The sequence below is a fragment of the Notolepis coatsorum genome (genome assembly GCF_963971535.1).
Source record: "Notolepis coatsorum genome assembly, chromosome: 5".
Taxonomy (NCBI): Eukaryota; Metazoa; Chordata; class Actinopteri; order Aulopiformes; family Paralepididae; genus Notolepis; species Notolepis coatsorum.
In genome coordinates, this window is record NC_140169.1 from 173,873,070 (window position 1) to 173,894,055 (window position 20,986).

The window sequence follows — 20,986 nt, forward strand, 5'->3', positions numbered from 1 at the left end:
GTGTCGGCCTGGAGGCGACTCTCTTCTAGTCGGATGCGTTCTCGCTCGTTCTGTTGTTGCGCCTGGAGGCGTTCTCGTTCCACTGCAGAGTGTTCGCGCTCACTAAGTGTCTGTGCTTGGAGACGGTCTCTTTCGGTTGAAGCTGTCAGCGTGGCGATTAAGGCTTGCGCCAGTCTCTGGTCAGCCTCGCTGGGGGATGACACCGATGGAGGTGATCGGGCGTTGACAGGGCTTGGTGGAGACCTGTTCTCCTGGCGCGCTTCGAGGTCTATCTCCTGGGCGCGGTTCTCTTCTCGTGGTTGCGCGCCGAGGGCTGTCTCGGGTACGCGCTCTTGGGTTGGTTGTGCACCGGGGTCTATCCCTGGAGCGCTTTCTTTATCCTGGAGCGCTCCGGGGTCTATCCCGGTGACGCTGTCTGGAGGTATAGTCACGTCATGTCCCGTTTGGTCCCCCCCGTGAGCTAAGTCAGTTTCGCTTGAACTCTCTGGGGTCTCTACTGGCAGGGCCGCCAAGTCGATAGGAGTGGGCATGCTTAAACTATCCGTTTTATTCGTATTTAACGTCCGTTTAGATAAGCTAGGGGGTAGAACGAAAGCGAATTCCTCCAGATATGGAGGTGGCTGACGTTTGCGCTGCGGGCGTTCTAGCTTAGGGGAGCCGCTTGGGGAGTGTTCACCGCTGGCCATGTTAATATTAATATTATATTAAATATTACACTGATACCCTCCGGCTCGAAGGACCAATTGTAACTGAGGGGTTACAAAACCCTGACTGTATTAAAGATTGTGATAGATTAAACCACTGCTAGTTATGTACTTTAATTACTGGCCAGACAGTACATCAAATATAGATGGTGAACACCCACAAGAATACGGCATTGACAAGGAAATAGTATTGGAGGGTAATTTATTATTATTAGGCAACGTTAGGTTACAGAATGAGAATTAGGGTCGCGCTTGTATGGCGAAGAATATACGTAAAGTCAGTCAAGAGCATAAGTCACTAAGAATAGCAGGAATCCTACGATGGGTCTAAGTTGATGCCACCTGTTGTATAGTAGCAATTATATAGGGCAACACTGGTACCAACTGGAGACAATGGGTTCCCTCCGGGGTGTAAGGCCTGGAGGGTAGAGGAATGTTCGGGTACTCCGTCTGATTCAATGGGGAATAAAGAGACTCCAGGTACAGGAGTCGGTGCTTGTAAACTCCCTTGATCAGCAGCAAAGTAATAATTGTAATCCAGATGCTCGAACAGCATTGATGACAGCTAGCCAGCCTCCGTCCACGAGGCCAGCCCGAGTTGTAATCCTCACGAGGTTGAATCCCAAACGATAGTGGAAATCAACGATGCTCTTCTCCGGATACCACGTTCCAAATCAATACAATCCAACCAGTAATGGTTCTGCAATCGCCGACGCTGGTTCTCCTGTGCACTATACTTCACATTAAACTAGGTCGAACTTGACGTTACTTCACTAAACTCTGACACTTTTACTATTCTATTCGCACATGTTCTAAACGCACGGTTTCTCACTTCAATGTTACCGAACTTGTCACACTGCTGCTTTAGACGAACTGAATGAACTACTGCTGGGCACACCTGCGCCAGCATATATACTTAAGTGACAATCTAGTACCAAACCTCAGTTCTTGTCTGGTATCAATACACTGTCTCCGGGCATGTTCTGACATGCCTGAAACTCGCCCATTGCACCTGTCTGAGTGCGATACTGCCTGGAGCCTAGGGCGCTATCCAATAAGGAGAGCGAAATATTACTATGGTTTGGACGCAGGTAAAGGGATATACCGTGTATATATAAATAATATCCAAAGTATATAAACAATAAAGGCAGATTCTCAACTTTAATCTGGCCCTTCACAACAGGTAGAAAACACTAACCTGACCCGCCAGATGGTTTCATTGGTTTGTCACACCTTTAATACCGTTTGTAACTTTCACAAGCCGTCTTTTCACTGTCGCCACACCTAAACCACGGCCATAGCTGCCAGTAGTAGTTCCTCAAACTATGCTGATTGGTCTGGAACAATGTGGTTCGGACACAAGTGCTTATAACTTGAAGCCTGTCTAGATGGATTAGGGAGATATGGGTAAATGTAAGCAGTAAGAAGAGAGGTTTCCAGTCCCCAAGCAACATGCAACACGCAGGACTTCAAACGCACAAGAATCATATAAAAACACATTTAACAAACATTAAAATATGGAAGGCAATAAAATTGGGCAATTGATATTCACGTACAATTCTTTATGACTATTTTCCTACATAAAAAAAACTCCTCTAGTAGTCAATAGTTTGCCTCAATAGTTCATGGGCCAACCAGGTTCCCGGGGAGAGCAGCCCAACCGGAGAGGGAGAGAGAGAGAGCGGGGGGAGGAAGTACTGTGTCTCTTGTTGCAGTCAGTGTCAATTAGTCAGGGAAAAGATTTCTGTTTGTTGATTGATTGATTGTGTAATAATGGTCAGCGTGACTCTGTAGGAGAAGCTTCTGGTATAAGGCCTCGGACAGAAGCTCCTCTCAGTCAGAGCTGCACAGGCTTGCTTGAAGTGCTAGAACCCCATAGCCAAGGGGCCTATAGCTTTTTGTTTATTATTTTGTTTGGTTTGGAGAGTTAAATTCCCTTATGTTGTTTTGGGGAGCCTTGTGTCTTTTTTTTGTAATTATTATTATTATTATTATTATATTTTTTTCCTCTTTTGTGTTAATCCATTTCATGTTTTTGTACACAGTTATGCTGCAGCCTGTGTACAGATTATGACAAACTGCCTCCGGCGACTCCTTTTTCCACCACCTGGCCTCGTCCTAACGTTCACCTTTCATACTGGCATGTCCATCTCTTCTATACCTTGGGGGGTATCCCAGAGTGTGTGCCAGCAAATCCCCACCGGCAGTCTTTCTCGCTGGGCAAGCAAGGCGTAGGCGGCCCACCCATCACCCAGCGTGGCTTTCAGCATGACGTTACCTCCACTCATCCTCTGTCAATCGTATAGCTTCCAGTGCAACGTTGACCCACACCGTCATGTCGGCGCATCATAGCGGGGAACAGCATCGTACCCTCTCTCTCGGCCTGGGTAGTCGCAGCCGGCTGCTGGAGTCTCTCTTACCGAGGCTCCCTCTACCCATGGCTAGCCCTCCACGGGCTGCTCCTTTGCCGGACGCCTGTCCCCGTACCCGGCATGAGTGTTTAATTCAAGGGTTGACCAATCGCATGCACCAATCAAGGGAGGGGGGGGGGGGGATTGCGCTGTTGCCAGTTGACGGCCATTGTCCGTGATCAGATTAGAGGGGAGAATTAGGGGGGGAGGGGCGGCAACACAGCAACCCAACACAGCCCATCGCTTCCCCTATTTCCTCCAGTCCTTCAGTTCAATATACATTTCTCTATCCCTCCAAATAGTCAGAGTTTGAAATGGGCACCACGTGCGCCACGACGTAAGTATGAGAAGACGCTGCAAGACACTACACTGCCACTACTTACACTACGTGACAGTACTCAAAGGGCTAATTATTGAATATAGCATACCTGTGGCCAAATTATATGATTGAGGGGTGGGGCTGAATCTCTGGCCTGCCCCTGGCCCTGCCTGCCCCTGGCCTGCCCCTAACACAGACTAGTACAATAAGGGGATGTCGTCAGCAATCACGTGACTCAATCACCCTACCCTACCCAGTCACCTGATCAACTACACGTCACGACAACAACAATCAAAACCCCTGGAGTAGTCTTTTCAGTTTATGGTGGGTGAGCACTTTTGGAATACACCTTCAGTACCAGTAAAATCGCTGAATGTCTACTGTCTTATTGAGTATGGTTAGCATTACAAGCGATACCGGAGTCTTAAGGCGAGCACAGAAAGACTCAGAAGAAGCTTCTATCCCCAGGCCATCAGGCTGCTCAACGAACAATAAACACTATGCAACAACCATCAAATGCACACAGCACACACACCCACACGCACACACTCACTTAAACAAACAACACACTGCAGCACCCACTCTACACACTTTAGATCACCTAAACACACTTTACACTTTATATTTATTGGTAAAGGATTTGCACTACAACTCGTACACCTTACTGTAAATTGTACCTAAATTGTACCTCATCCCATTTCTGCTCTGCACTATATAGTATTGTATATTAGTACATTGCATAGAATATTGTATATTGTATGGTAACTCAGTTACTTCTATTCTGCATCGAAACACTGTGACCTTTTGTACTTCTATTTTACATGCTATACTATTTTATTTCATACTATCTTGTCTAGCACAGTCTCTGGAGCGTAACAGTAAGAAGCATTTTGTATAAAAGTATTCTGTACTTCTGTATGACAACTATTAAAGAAACTTGAAACTTTCAGGAAGTGGATTTATACTTTTTACAATAAAAGGCACGAGATCAATGACATACTCTACAACAAAAACAATAATTTAAGTGGCCAGTTTAAACCCCCATGCTGTTAGATCCTAATATGAAAAACTGTGATTTTATATGTCTACCCTTTTTGCTATTATTTTACTTATTTTTACTTGTATTTCTACGCACCACTATCCGCTGGGTGCATACTGACCTTTATCAGGTTTTGTAACAGATTACAGAAATTCAGATATTTTTCTTTATTTAGTCACAGTATTGTCTTGTCACAGCTACAACACCCTGAAGAAGGCCATGTAGGCCGAAACATGTCGGTTTTTTTAATATTTTTCTAAATAATGTAAGCCAACAAATAAAGGCTTTTTAAAAATTTGTAGAGCTGCCTTGGATCTCAACCTTTCTTTTATAAACGAATCCTACCCCGGATTTAATCCAAAGAGCACCTACCTGAAACAAAACAAGAACGCTGAAGCCCTCTCCATATCCTCTGTTTTGTTCAAATTCAAGCCTATTGGAACTTGAGGTTAACTTCTGATATGATTTGATTAATATATCTGCATTATTTTATCCCACTTTAATGCTTTGCTCTTGCTGCTTGTTTTACACTGATTGTATGTCTTATTTCCTACTGATGTAAAACACTTTGAACTGGAATCCCCTGTATGAAAGGTGCTATACGTTATTATTATTACTTTCAAGTGTAAGTCGATTAACTAACTTACTTTTGTTTGTCTGTTCATCACAAATGTGTCATTTATCCTCAATTAACTGAATTCCTGTTGTTCACCTGACTGTTGCCCTAATAACAATTTGGAAATAAAAATTAAAGACATTCACACACGTTGTCTTTCATTTTAAAAACAGAACAACCTTTTTTGTAAAATTGCCTAAATGTGTTTCAAATAATGCAGATTTCTCTCTTAATTTCAGTTAGGCTCACCTGGCACGTTTTCCACATGATAGGATATTAAGCCAAGTGAATCTATTACAGAAGATAACTTAGTAAATATTGGGCCAGACATATTAAACAGTAGGTTACATTCATTCCCTTGTGTTCTTGCCCATTTCTCTTCATGACGTCACTGTCTATCTGTATGTCATATATGTTATGATGAATTGAAAATGGGGGACCCTGATGTAAACAAGACGAAAGTATTTCTCTGGTCTGCATCCCCTTAACAATTGTGTCTATTGAGCTGTACTGTATTGTACCCCATTCTACAATCTGTTAATAAAGTTTTCAATCAATCAATCAATCAACCAACCAATCAATCAATCAATCAATCAATCAATCAATCAATCAATCAATCAATCAATCAATCAATCAATCAATCAATCAATCAATCACTGAAATCCATTCCATAGAATCTAGATAGAACCATCTCTGATTCCATCCAGGAAGGGATGACAAATAGGGGGCGCTGTATTTCCACGACGGGCGCGAGGGCGGGACATGATGCACATGAGACGAGGACAGCGATTGGCTCACCACTCAGACCAGTACGCCCCCCTCTTTGTCGTCATAATATATAGTGCGTCGCGCGCATCACAGCTCACAAGGCAGCAGCGTTTCCACGGAGCGGTGGTGTCAGTGTGCGGAGCAGCGACTTTATCATCACAGGGAGGATCATCTGAATTCTTCTGGTGTTGCGGAGTATATAACCTTCTCTAAAGCCCATTATTACAGACACTACTGGAAAGGAAAGTCAATGAAGGAGACAAAATCGGGTCCGAAGCTTTCACCTAAATCCGGGATGGATCCTAACCAGAGCGTTAAGTGTAAAATAGTAGTCGTCGGGGACAGCCAATGTGGAAAAACTGCCTTACTTCATGTATTTGCTAAAGATTGCTTTCCAGAGGTAATTATTAAAATTGGTCTTTGAGAAGATTTTTTGGAATATGATTTTCAATTCGAGTGCTTTTATATCTTTTTATTCCGACATAATAATAATAATAATAATAATAATAATAATAATAATAATAATAATAATAATAATAATAATAATAATAATAATAATAATAATAATAATAATAGTAAATCGTGTGTATTGTTTGCTTTCCATTCTCTAACAATTTTTTTTTTTATAGAATTACTCTCCCACTGTGTTCGAGAACTACACGGCCAGTTTTGAAATCGATACACAGCGAATAGAACTAAGTCTTTGGGACACATCAGGTAAGATTGGTCCTCTTATTTTGTTATGCTTATGCTGACCCATTTCAAATGGAGATATTTATGTCATACTTTCAGACCCATTCTTACAAAATGGGCCATTTGTAAGAATGGGTCTGAAAGTATTTGACATAAATATCCCCATGAATGAATGAGAACTTTATTTAACAGATTGCAGAATGGGTACAATACACAGTACAGCTCAATACACACAATTGTTAAGGGGATGCAGAGACCAGAGAAAGACTTTCGTCTTGTTTACATCAGGGTACCCCATTTTCAATTCATCATAGTGTACTTTTTGTAAACTACAAAAACAAAAGTAGGCATAATGTTCTGCCTTTGCAAAACATAACCACAAAGAAAACAAGTTCCGCGAGTAGAGAGATATTGAGGGCGCCTGACGCGCCTGCATGGAATGTTGGGATGGAGCTTCCTTTTAGTAGATCAAGGATTTATGTCCTCGTGTTCCGCCCGGCCCTCTCACCTTCCACGCCTGCAAGCAGCAAGCTGTGCAGGAACAGACGGGTGTTTCATACTTAACTTTTTTAGGCCATCAGAGGGTTTGCACTTTAGAAAACGTGCTAGATCATTATTTTTCATTGCTGAAGGGGTTAAACACACACACACACACACACACACACACACGCACACGCACACGCACCCACAGAGTTGGATTTGGGGAAATAAATGCTGACACTCTACTTTCATTACTTGGTTTACTTGTCAGTGTTTGAAAATGTGGCCCAAGTATTTCTGGGGATCGCCCCAGGGCTGGAGGTAATTACCTCCTGTAGCCAGACTGGGAGATTGGGCTGTACCCCCCCCCCCCTGCTGTGTGCTGTGCGCCTCTAGTGGGGTGAATGAATGTGGTGGGAGTGGGTGGTTTGGGGAGGAGTGAGATCTTTAGGCTTCCTCTGTGACCTCCAGTTGATTGTGGCCTCGTGGGAGGTTTGTGGGTGATTAACACCAGAAATCAAGAAGAGCTGACCTCACGCCACCACACACATCTGGGCGCAGGCAGACGAGACCACTGTCTCTAATATGGTTAACTACTGTATACTTAACTGTGTACAACTATTGTTAAACGGATTCTTTTTTTTTCTCTTGTGAAATGGAGGACGCTATAATAATGGCCTTTTTTGATATTGTTTATGGTTGATTTTGAAGTCCGTTTCAAGTTTATGCTTTTGAAAACCACTGGCCTTGTTGGCGTGGCGATGGGGAGAACATGGTCCTGTACCTGTGGTCTGCCTCTGGCCTGTATCGTGCAGCCAGTTAGTGGGTTATGTAGAACAGAGAGAGTTGCAGGCTCGTTCCCTCCGGCTCCCCTCACTCTGTTCCAACCTGTGCACGTTGAATTTGGGTCATGTTTGTACATGAATCCTCTTCGTTGTCTGACACTCGTGTTTTTAACGTGATGGGCCCATTGTGAGATTTGGCGACAAGTACCGGTACATCTATTAAAAAAAAACATTTATAAATGAGATAAAAAAACTGAATGCAGCGCCTGGTTTAGCAGGGTGTTTAGTTTTTCTAATGCGTGGAGGTGTTTAATGAGTCTTTGCTCTCATTAAGATGCTCATTAGAGACTGGAGGTCATTAGTGATCTTGTTTTCTATAATATCTCTAGCAACCGGCTCTTGTTTTGACTCCTGTTAGCTAGTTCATACAGAACACCGACGTTGGGAAGTCATGCAGCCTTGGGGATTAGGGAGTGTATATAGCAGGAGGTGTTGCTTGTACAAGATACTGCTATTTTTTTTTATATATATATATATATATATATATATATATAAAAACATTCGCCTACCCCCCCCCCCCCCCCCCCCCCCCTCACAAGGTTTCTTGACTGCTAATATTTAGCAGATTTTTAAGTCGACTGGGCTGCCTTTCTCTCTGCCGTAGCGGAGAGAATTCCTTTCTCCGTGTGTCTACACTCTGCAGTGAAACTGAGCCTACGTCTTTGCACACCACTTACAATAGGCTGGACTTCTACTCTGCACAAAGACTCCATTGTTCAGAGTTCCGCGCTCTTGGGAACGCTGTTTTGTTGAACTTTGCATGTATTTGCGTTGTAGACTTCTTCTACCTGTTTCGCCCACAAAGTCTTCTGGATACTGACGGAAGTGGGATTTTGGTAAAAAAATTAAAACGAAGACGTTTGTTTACATCGCTTCACTTATAAAGTCTGAATTACGGTGGCTACTTTTCAGCACCTCGATTCAGCAAGTACCATCTGCGATAAGAGAGTAAATCACTAAGAACTTTCTTTCACTCCTAAAGTGAAACTGTAGTAATGATATTTGCAGGTCTTCTTCAAACTAGTGAGACTCTTTGTGTAGAGAGGCCATTCATCCCCTCGTGTTGAAAAATGACTCGTGTCAGTGGTGAGGGATGCAGTAAACCCCCCCCCCCCCCGGGATAAAGCCAGGTCACAGGAGAGCCCTCTCCTCAGCACGCTAAAACATGTTCTCCATCATCATGAGCAGATTAATGTCTGGTTGCATTTCACCGGTCGGAGGGGAGGAGAGGCCTTCAAACGCTCCCCGTCCTCCGCTTACAAATGGTCGGACGTAGCGGGCTGTAGCCTAAACGCTATCCCCCTCAAACACACCCGTAATAAATATGTCCACGGGTGTCCTTTGTCTAGACAGGTTTTTTTCTTTTTCATTCCCCTGAAGGTTATTTTTTACCCCTTTTTGATTTTTTTTTGGCCCCAGGCTAGCGTTGCTATTCCATCTCCCTGCTTGGCCGGCCAAGTGTTCACCTCCAAGGCCTGAAGGAGAACTCTCTCGTATGGTCTACTCTCTACCTCATTGTTATGTGTGTGTGTGTCTGTGACTCCTTACAAGTCCCAGGACCAGCCTGTAAGCTCTCATCTCCGTCTCGGCACAGTAGAAGTGGTGTTTACTCACAAAGGAGTGGCTGGCATGCACAGGGGAGACGCCCGTTTGTGTTTCAGCTCGAGGGATCAGGCCGAGACGCCTGCGGGCGGCAGGGGAACGGATCTAATGAGGTGTCCGTCAACGCCTGCCTCGTCCCCCCCCCCCCTGTGTGTCTCTTAAGGCTCCCAGCCTTGTCATTATTTTACCCCGTGTCCCTTGTTCTGCTCAGCAGCACAGACACACACACACTGAGGTATTTTCCCCTCGGTGATCTGGTTAGTAGCGGCTATCTTATCTAGATTCTGGTCTCTGTCGATACGGTTGCATCATGTGGTTCAATGGTTCGGAAGGGCGAAGGGCAGGCTGATCATGGTGTTGCACAACACCCGTGTGCACACGCATGCATGTATACACACACATGCATGTATACACACACATGCACACAAAATGTCAGGCACGTCGGGGTGGTCCGCATGGACCTGGTGGTCTGTTTTCACAAGAACAAACAATTTAATCGGAACAAACATTTTGGAAGGTCTATTTTCAGTCATGAATCAAACAACTGAACTGAGGTGAATTGGGTTGGAAATAATGTTTTTGTTCTTTTATTTTTTTTTGTGGGGGGGGTTGTTAACCCTTTCACTGCCACACGACAGCCGGTTAACCCTTTCACTGTGACAATGAATACAGAAGGTTAGCCCTTTACTATCACACAACCGACGGCGATGCTCTATTATTAGCATCATTAGCTCCGCGGATGCTTGTGTGTCGGTTGTGTGACAGTAAAGGGCTAACCATCTGTATTGTCACAGTGAAAGGGTTACATGTCAAACATTATGTCTGAGTGATGAACCAATTCTTTTTCATCTAAAAAAAGGAGCGTTTAGCTCCAGCTCCCCAAGTTCTGTGGACGTAAAATGAGGTTCAAAAACCGACTCAACATTTATTTCTTTTGTAAAAAATGTATGGAACTGATCAAGACTCATCGTGTCCACAGCCAGATAAAGCATGTTGACGTCGTTATCTGAACGGAAAGCCCAACTTTTCCTTTTTTAAGTATGTTCAGGAGGAGTCGACCGAGAGTCACCGCACAGATTATACCTTGTCATTATCTGCATTCCTTTTTGATCTGGGGGGGACTCAAACTCCTTGCACGTACGCCGTTTCCTGGAAGTAGTTATTTTGTGTTGTGATCATCAAATACCACAAGTGTCAGCGCCACATCAAGAGCACAGGAACCCCCCACCCATTCCTCAGTCTCCCTGACAGCTGTGATTAAATACCCCCCGACTCTCTCTCTCTCTCTCTCTCCCTCTCCCACAGCATCTCCAGGGGTTTGTTTGTGTTCTGTCAGCTGTCAGGCGGGGGTGGGGTGGGGTGGGGGTAGGGTGATGGGGGGGTTTGGAGAACTCTTCGTTACCTCTTCTGTTTAAGGGTTCTTCGAGGATCTCCTAGAGAGGAACTTGTAATCTGGAGAAAACAAAATTCCAGGAATTCCTGGCATTGGCACACAGCATTCCACATGGCGAAGCTCAGATATTCCATTGTCCATCACCATTGGAGACTGTGGATGTATTGTTGGGGTAGATTTATGGTGTAAAGTTTCAATGGGCATTTTGGCGAGTTTGCCATATGGTGCTTCACCGTGCTTGTTATATGAGTTTTTTTTCTTCTATTATCTCCACCACAGAGATAATACCAGGCGTCTGTCTGTGAGTGTGTGTTTGTTTATGTATTTGTATGTGTCCGGCAGCATACCCCAACAATTAAAATGCCAATGTGGCCAAGGTTGACAGGCCAGGGACCTGAATTCTGGAATATTTTGCATGCTTCTTCACATGCTTCCTATCACCCTTCCCATGCTAATGCTAATAACTACAATTGGAGAGCGGTCAGTGTGTCTTGTCGGCCAGTTTGTTTGTTAGCGTTAGCATGCTAATGCTAATAACTACAAGGAGAGTGGTCAGACGTCAGTGTTTCTGTCTGTGTGTCCAACCTGCCTGGTGGAGATTTGCGCTCTACTGAGCACATCTTTTTCGTTATTAAATGCGCTTGTCATGAAAGAGCCTTTCTGTTTATTTCACATTTTCTTCCATCCTTCAAGTCAAGTAAAGTTTTTTATTTGTCACGGCATACAAGTATACAATGAAATGCGGGGGGTCTTGCCCGCAACGATTGTGCATAATACAATAGTAATATATAATAATTAAGAATCCAATAGAACGACATTGTGCAATAATACAAGTAATCAAAGTAGGGCATATCGGTATTATAATATTATCCTTATCTTAACCGCAGAAATAAGAACTCTTGCAAAGAAGAACAATAAGTCAGTTTTTAAGATTTTACATGGACAATGTTTTCAAAACCTTTTTCGTGGGCGTGTTGCTTACATTCCTAGTTAAATACATTATGGATTGGTGTATCACATTCACACAAAGTGATTAGGATTTACGTTACAACAACTGCAAACAGATGGGACTGTCCAAAGATTTAGAGAACAGTCGGACCCAATATGGTTCTCCGTTGCAAGGTTTCAAATGCAAACGGGGAAAAGTTGTCTCGTGAGACATTCACAAGGGTTTCCGATTCCAAATGTAGACTCGGCAGATAAGACTGAACCTAGGCTGCTCTCTTCCAACATACCACCACCTTGCAAATACTGTATTACAGTCAGGCTCTTGGTGTGAAATATTTGACACGCTGCAATAGGCAGAAAAGGGCACTGACTAATTCATATCTTGGGAATGAGCTGTGAATGGAGTAATGAGAAGGTCTAATGCTCTATTTTCAAAATGTCTCCTCTCCTAAACTGTCCAGGGTTGTTAGTACAGCTAGCAAGGTAATGGGCCTACAGCAGAAGATGCTGGCTGACCTGTATACTAATTGGGCTGTATACAGAAAGGATCTGGTGATAATAACACACAACCCTGACCACCTCTGCTACCCCAAGGTTGAGATGATGATCCACCCTGGCCAGCAAAGGAGAACGCCTATGGCTAAGAAAAACCTTTTTTTATTAAAGGTAATTTATCCCTATAGCACAACCAGCCTTATCTGCAAGACTAGTAGGTGCATACTGAAACCGGGAAACACATTTGTGTGTGTATATGCAGGCTATATAATGCATTATTAGCAGGCGTTTTAGGTCTAACTGGGTGAGGCAATGGCAGTTGGTTGTATTATAGATAATTCTCACTTGTGTGTGTGTGTGTGTGTGTCTGGGGGGGGGCTGAATAGAGGCCAGTGCCTGCAGCAGGGACCGAAGCCACGGGCAGAGCAGCTGACATGGTTACATGAGATTTAATTAATTCATGGATTTCCCAAGTGCTACCTCACACCCACAGTGCCCACAGTGCATTAGAGAGCACATTAATATCATGTCGGAGCAGAGATATCCTTTCCCAAAGTCACTGGAACTAAAGAATCTTATCAGTTTACGATATATGGTATTAATGTGGTGTATATGGCCTTTTTTATATTATATATTTGAATTATGACTTCTTTAGTCTTACCCGTCACTTATGTCTTGTCCCCCCTCTTTCTGTTCCTCAGGGTCACCCTACTATGACAACGTGCGACCTCTCTCCTACCCAGACTCTGACGCCGTCCTCATCTGCTTCGACATCAGCAGACCAGAGACCCTGGACAGCGTGTTGAAGAAGGTGGGTGACACGCTAGCAAGCCACTCTGGAAGGAACCATTCTACCCCCCCCCCCCCCCCCTATGAATTACAACAGTGGTCCAGCCCTAATGGTCTTTGCTTCACACAATTCTGTGACCCTCTCCAGAAAAACCCATCTTTGGTCGGTCTGCTGGTTGGTGGGGCTGCTTGGTGGTGATGGTGGGGCTGGTTGATGGTGGGGTTGATGGTGGGGCTGGTTGGTGGTGGGGCTGGTTGGTGGGGCTGGTTGGTGGTGGGGCTGGTTGGTGGGGCTGGTTGGTGGTGGGGTTGATGGTGGGGCTGGTTGGTGGGGTTGATGGTGGGTAGAGCTGCCGCGGTATTGATTATTTCCTTACCGCACAAATTTGCAAAATATTTCCTACCGCCGCGGTTATTACCGCATGCACACAAAAAAATTAAAAAAAAAGTTTGAATGCATTTTTTTTTTAGTAGTAGTCTACTCTTTATAGCATATAGCCTCTAGTCTAAATGTCTATTTTTAGAGGATGACTTTGCAGCATGAATATTGTTTGGGATTCGGCAAGCACGCATTAGTTATTGAAAGTGAAACACGGATTCGAAGTTTACCCTCTGGTCGTGCGCCGTTCACTCGGTGTCGCGGGCAGGGGTGGTTACCCCTAACCCCCCCGACCCTTTCTTCTTATTATTACTATAAAGTTACTACTTTATAATAAAGGCATTCGTTTTGTGGCATTAACATTATATAGTTATACGTTCAATAACATCAGCGTATTTACCGGACAATAGCAAGGCAAGCAATACTCTATTCATATCTCAGTTCCTTTCTTTGCTCAGAGCGTGCCGAGTTGTCCCATTCTGCGGTCTGTTAATAAAGTTTTCAATCAGACAAGTGTATAGAACGAAGGGCTTTTATTATAACATTCGTTGCAGACAGTAAAATCATTATGTCTCGTTTAGTACTCCTTAGGAGCGATCGTAGTCCACTCCGGCGGAGAGTTAAAGCTAACGTTATTAGCCGTGTTGTGATGATCTGACATTCAGGAAGTAAAAACCTAATACTCGCTTGCCGATTGGTGGTAACACACTGCATGACGCTACAACGTGTGACGCGACTCTCTTCTGACCAATCAGTGGTCTGCAATGTTTCACGTGACTTTTCTGGTACCCAATAGGGTCGCTTGGAACCTCGAGAGAGGAGTAGGGTATATCTGCAGAGCCGCAAGCCCAACGAGAGGAGGATAATTTATTATTATTATTATAAAAAACAGCGGTGACGCGGTATTCAGCCTACTCTGCGGTGGCCGTGATGTAACAGCGATACCGCGGTAATGCGGTAATCGCGGCAGCTCTAATGGTGGGGTTGATGGTGGGGCTGGTTGGTGGTGGTGGGGCTGGTTGGTGATGGTGGGGCTGGTTGGTGGTGGTGGGGCTGGTTGGTGGTGGTGGGGCTGGTTGGTGATGGTGGGGCTGGTTGGTGATGGTGGGGCTGCTTGGTGATGGTGGGGCTGGTTGGTGGTGGTGGGGCTGGTTGGTGATGGTGGGGCTGGTTGGTGATGGTGGGGCTGCTTGGTGATGGTGGGGCTGGTTGGTGGTGGTGGGGCTGGTTGGTGATGGTGGGGCTGCTTGGTGATGGTGGGGCTGCTTGGTGATGGTGGGGCTGGTTGGTGATGGTGGGGCTGCTTGGTGATGGTGGGGCTGGTTGGTGGTGGTGGGGCTGGTTGGTGATGGTGGGGCTGCTTGGTGATGGTGGGGCTGGTTGGTGATGGTGGGGCTGGTTGGTGGTGGTGGGGCTGGTTGGTGATGGTGGGGCTGGTTGGTGATGGTGGGGCTGCTTGGTGATGGTGGGGCTGCTTGGTGATGGTGGGGCTGCTTGGTGATGGTGGGGCTGCTTGGTGATGGTGGGGCTGCTTGGTGATGGTGGGGCTGGTTGGTGATGGTGGGGCTGCTTGGTGATGGTTGGGCTCCTGTGTCCTCTGACTCATGTGAGGTTGAGAGGTAGTCGGCGTTTGTATCTAGGCCACCCTTTGACCTGTGATGTCACTAAGACTGGGTAGGGGGCACTAGGGGGCCAGCTGAGAGGTGTGGTGCAGAACAGCAGTAGCGATGGAGGGCTGATACGCTGGAGGGAACATAAGCACCACTCTGTTTCTCTCTTTCTCTCTCTCTCTCCGTCTTTCTCACCCACTGTATCACCCCAGGCTCTGACACACACACACACACATAATAATGACGGGCAGATAGACTGGGAATTGTCCAAAGGGGGAAGTCGAAGATCATCTGGTTCTTGAAAGAGTGAGGGAGGCCAGTTGTTCGTGCCAAATAATCTGTAGTTGGTTAGAGGAACCGTTGTGTGTCCCAAGGATGACTGCATTGTTTGGGAGCAGTATCAACGTGGCTTGGATAAGCTTTCATTTCTGACCTTGCATTCAGTCATGTTTAGCTTCCAATATATACTGTATATATTTTTATTCTTTACCCCTTTTTGTCCCCCTCTTCCAGTGGAGGGGGGAGATCCAGGAATTCTGCCCCAACACCAAGATCCTGTTGGTGGGATGCAAGTCTGACCTCCGAACAGACCTCACCACACTGGTGGAACTGTCCAATCACAGGCAGACGCCAGTGTCTTATGATCAGGTGAGAGCGCCGTCATAATTACGATCTGATCTATTTGATCCAGCCGTTATGGTTTAAAATAATTTTAAAAAAAAGGCGGTGGAATTGACCACGTGGGTTTCTCTCTCTCCCCCCCCCAGGGCTCCAACATGGCCAAGCAGCTGAACGCTCCCTACATCGAGTGTTCCTCCCTGCAGTCCGAGAACAGCGTCCGGGACATCTTCCACGTGGCCACGTTGGCCTGCGTCAACAAGAACAATAAGAACGTCAAGCGCAGCAAGTCCTCCAGGGCCGCCAAGAGGATCTCCCACATGCCCACCAGGCCCGAGCTGGCCGCGGTGACGTCGGACCTGCGCAAGGACAAGGCCAAGAGCTGTACCATCATGTGATCGGCCGTGTGTCAAAGGGAGTCTGACGCCGTTGTTGAGAGGCGGGAGGCATGGGGAATGGTCGCAGTGCGTACAGCCTACCCCCCCCCCCCCACACCCCCCTGTGTATGCCAAGCAGCGAGACGAGGAAGGGCCGCTCTGCACTTTAATCATCCGTCCCCCCACCCCAGGTTTGGATGTGCTCCAGCAGTTAAAAGCCCAGCTTGCCCTACACAGTGCCATAGGACAAAACGCACAACTAACTGGAGAAACTCTGAAGGAAACTAACTGGAGACTACTACACCCCCCACCCCCCCCCCCCCCCCAAACAAGCCTCTAAAAATATGGATTTTCTGTACTATTAGGCCAGACTGGTCCCTATGTACACTATGACAAGGTGAGAAGTGGCAGATCGGCTGTCTCTCGTCGGCTCCCTTTGATATCCTGCTCCTGTTTCCCTGGAAATTACATCACATATCCCTTTTTTTTTTTTTTTTTTTTTTTGGTTCTAGGTCAAAGACCTGGACAGGAAGTGAGCTAAAAAAAATTGGGTGTCATGTTTTTACTTTTGTCCTCAAGAAAAACAAATGTGAAAAAGGGAGGATTACCAGTGAGAACATTGTTGTAGAAAAGTGCAGAGTGGCTGCTGCTGCTGGCTGCTGTGTCGTCCCTGACAGGCTGAGGTCTGGAGAAGAAGACTGATGGATCTCTGGCACTTATTAAGGATCCAGGGAATTGGAAGTGAGGAGAAAACACTGTGGTTCAGATTTGCCCATAAATGGGTTCCCCCTTCTCTCTTGTTCTTTTGTTACTGCCTTGAAGAGTTTGCCAAATGAACATGGGTTTGTATGTGTGTGTGTGTTTGATGCTGTTGCACAGTAGCTCTGATCTCAGAGGTGTCTTTCTTTTAACGTGTCCTCCTTTTTGCATATCACACGGTTCCGAACCTCTGCATAGTCCCATCCTTGTCACTGATGTTTGAGTTGTTTCTCTTTCTACCCCTTTTTTCGGGGACGTTTTTTCATTTTACAACCAAAGAAAAGCTTGTAGGAGCTTGTCGATTTCTGGAAACGGTGTAGTGGTCTATGCCAACGCTTGCAGTCTTGCGGGTCGCGATGGGAAGTCCTAGTGTTATCTGAGCGCTGCTGTCGGGGGGTGAAAACCTCATATCTCCATTTAAGAAACGCCACCCTGTTTTTGGGATCTAGGGTCAAGAGGACCACGAAAACGTTCTTCATGTGAAAACAAAATGTAAAAAAATCACCAAGGTTTTCCACCAAATGGTAGTAATAATAACCCATCCCTATCCTTCACTGTTTGGTTAAATGGGCACTTCATCAAAAAACAATGCAGATTTATTTTACACATCTCGCACACATCCAACAACTCTAAAACCGTTTTGCACATATTAATTTACTACATGGCACTGTTGCAGGGGGCGTTTTGAAAATGAAAACCCCCTTTTGAGCGTTGCCACTAGGAATAGGAAAATGCCTGCCAAAACGGCGTTGCCTTTTAAACTTGGACATGCAAACGAAATAATTCGAAAATGAAACGTTGTAAGTGTAACCAGGGCCTTAGATCGATAAGTTATTGAGAGTAACTGAGTTTGAATATGGCCACCAGTGATGTCATCGCCGGGACATTGAACGCTTGTGTTATGTTAATTACAGCTCAATGACATGATAAGGTATTGCTATTTTTTTCATTTCATGGAGCTGTAATTAACACAACAAAATAATCCAATGTCCCCCGATGACATCACTGGTGGTCATATATGCAAACTAATTTACTCACAATAACTGTCACAAAAGGATTGCGTGTGTGAGATTATGTGCAAAATAAATCTGCATTGTTTTTTGGCGAAGTGCTCCTTTTTAATGTTCAGGCGTGTTGCCTGGTGCCAGTGGCGCATGCAGCACGGTGCTAAAAGCAGGCGCACTGCTTCAGCACTGGCTGGGTCACGAGGCTGTCGCGCGGATAAGTCGTTGTGCAGATCACCTCCCAATTCACTGTCGGCTATGCAATGCACATAATTTTTGGCCACGGTCTGGAATTACTTTCCCACCTGTTCTGTTGAAGGTGCTGGTTATCACTGCATGTGAAGGGGGGGGGGGGGGGGGGCTGCGCGTGTGTCTTTGTCTTTATTCTGCACAGCTCGGTCTCCTGGTGCCACGTTATGCACATTAAAGTGGAGATGAAGCAGTGCGATAAATACATATTCATAGCATCACATTAGTATTTAGATAAGCCACAGAAGAAATCACGTTATAAAAATAAGCAGTTTCTAAGAAAAAACGATTTGTTGTGTGCATTTCTGAAGCATTTAGCATTATGGGCGCGGCCATTTTGTTGCTGACGTCATGCCACTGGTTGGGTTTATACACTGCTGGTTAGCTGCCTATAGTGAATGGGTCAGTCAGTAAATAAAATGTTGCCTACAAAACAACGGGACCGCGGTGGTTCTGTTTGTATTGCTCCTGGCTGTTCAAACTAATTTTACCATGTGAGAGAGAGGAAAGTTGGTTAATTTCCACAAACTACCAGTGAAAAAAACAGTGTTGTTGGCATGTTGGCTCAGTTTGGCTGCACTCAGGCGGCGCGACCAGCCTGTTGGACAGGGAATGAGGATCTGCAGAGAACACTTCATTGCCTCGGATTATGTTGTTGGGGGTGGAAGGTTTGTCCAGAAGACCACTAATCAGCTAAAGCCTGATGCGGTTCCCTCGGTCTTCGACAGACAGACCGGCGTTAGCTCTCGGGACTCGGGAGCGATCGCTAGCTAGTTAGCACCAGCCGGGGCCGGCGTTAGCAACCGGGAGCGTCGCGGAGCATTCAGCCTGCTGGCTACCTAGATCCACTTCAACCAGCGTCGCGGAGCATTCAGCCTGCTGGCTACACAGCTTGTCGGTGTGCTAATAGCCTCGGCAAGCTAACGGTAGCTGGCTACACAGCTTGTCGGTGTGCTGGAGCCTCGGCAAGCTAACGGTAGCTGGCTACACAGCTTGTCGGTGTGCTGGAGCCTCGGCAAGCTAACGGTAGCTGGCTACACAGCTTGTCGGTGTGCTGGAGCCTCTGCAAGCTAACGGTAGTTGGCTACACAGCTTGTCGGTGTGCTGGAGCCTCTGCAAGCTAACGGTAGCTGGCTACACAGCTTGTCGGTGTGCTGGAGCCTCGGCAAGCTAACGGTAGCTGGCTACACAGCTTGTCGGTGTGCTGGAGCCTCTGCAAGCTAACGGTAGCTGGCTACACAGCTTGTCGGTGTGCTGGAGCCTCTGCAAGCTAACGGTAGCTGGCTCCAGGCTATTAGCACATCAACAAGCTGCTGGAGCTCCCGACGCTCGGCTGGTTGAAGTGGATCTAGGTAGCCAGCAGGCTGAATGCTCCGCGACGCTCCCGGTTGCTAACGCCGGCCCCGGCTGGTGCTAACTAGCTAGCGATCGCTCCCGAGTCCCGAGAGCTAACGCCGGTCTGTCTGTCGAAGACCGAGGGAACCGCATCAGGCTTCAGCTGATTAGTGGTCTTCTGGACAAACCTTCCACCCCCAACAACATAATCCGAGGCAATGAAGTGTTCGCTGCAGATCCTCATTCCCTGTCCAACAGGCTGGTCGCGCCGCCTGAGTGCAGCCAAACTGAGCCAACATGCCAACAACACTGTTTTTTTCACTGGTAGTTTGTGGAAATTAACCAACTTTCCTCTCTCTCACATGGTAAAATTAGTTTGAACAGCCAGGAGCAATACAAACAGAACCACCGCGGTCCCGTTGTTTTGTAGGCAACATTTTATTTACTGACTGACCCATTCACTATAGGCAGCTAACCAGCAGTGTATAAACCCAACCAGTGGCATGACGTCAGCCATGACGTCAGCAACAAAATGGCGGCGCCCATGTTGAAAACAGGGATATTATATTTGATTTTTCAGACAAATAAGATAGATTTCACATTTGATTATAGAACCCTGTCTTACACAAGGTACACAACAAACAAACTAGGATCACATTGCTCACTGCTTCATCTCCACTTTAACTCCCTATCGTCTCCGATACAAAACTCAAAAATTGTTACATCTCCGATACGAGACTGTTCAGTCGATATTAAAATGAAGAAAATCCTAAAGAATCAAGATTGCAATCCGAGATGTCATTAAGTGACGCTATTCCCCTAGAGCTGCTCTGATGGCCAGGCGTGGTTGACTTTCTATCGATTCATAGACTTGAGCTTTTTTAATGCCCAAATGAGCTTTATTTCACCGTAGTGATGAAGTGAAAAATAAAATAAAAAGGGCGTCTCCTAAATGGATCCCCAGAAGCTTGATGACATCAGTTATTCTTGATACTTTCCTAGCTTTGGGAGAAACTCTTGTATATGCATAGAGATCTTGACTATACTGTCCCTCACCTGTGTAATATAATGTGAATTATGATCAGGGGTGAGTTAGCACACGTGGGGGGGGGGGGGAGGGACAGTAATTGATTGGTAACTTGATTTAGCACGCCTTCCAGCTCTGTAGCTAGCCCTTCAAACCTGCTCCAGAACGGGCCCTAGCCCTGGTCCACCCGTCACGCCCCCTACATCTCTTGTATCAAATAGTTGCAGTTTTAATACTCTTGTTACTTTAATCAGTGTCTTGCTTTCTGAATAACCCTCCCAAGACAGTATTATCAGCTACTGGGTGTGTGTGCGGAAAATATTGAATAAACATTGACATGGTGTTAGCTGTATTTTTTTTTTTTTATGTTTGGTCCATTTGTATGTTTGTATGATTGTTGATGTTTCCACAGTATTTATTGAAGTTCTATTTTTTTCTTCTTGAAAATAAAGTTTGATGTACAGTGACGTGACTTGGTCTTCTTGATATTCAGACATGGTGAATAATTGTGTGACAAAAAACCATA

At 45.7% G+C, this 20,986-nt stretch overlaps 1 protein-coding gene across 1 annotated transcript; it reads left to right on the plus strand.

The window, feature by feature from the left end:
- Window positions 1–5,970: 5,970 nt before the first annotated feature.
- Window positions 5,971–17,735, plus strand: LOC311227953 (rho-related GTP-binding protein RhoE). Its single transcript, XM_084313826.1, has 5 exons — window positions 5,971–6,257; window positions 6,487–6,574; window positions 13,015–13,124; window positions 15,605–15,739; window positions 15,859–17,735. Exons 1-5 carry the CDS (start codon window positions 6,108–6,110, stop codon window positions 16,105–16,107), a joined length of 732 nt encoding a protein of 243 aa, XP_084169952.1. The 5' UTR covers window positions 5,971–6,107; the 3' UTR covers window positions 16,108–17,735.
- The last annotated feature ends 3,251 nt before the right edge of the window (window positions 17,736–20,986 follow it).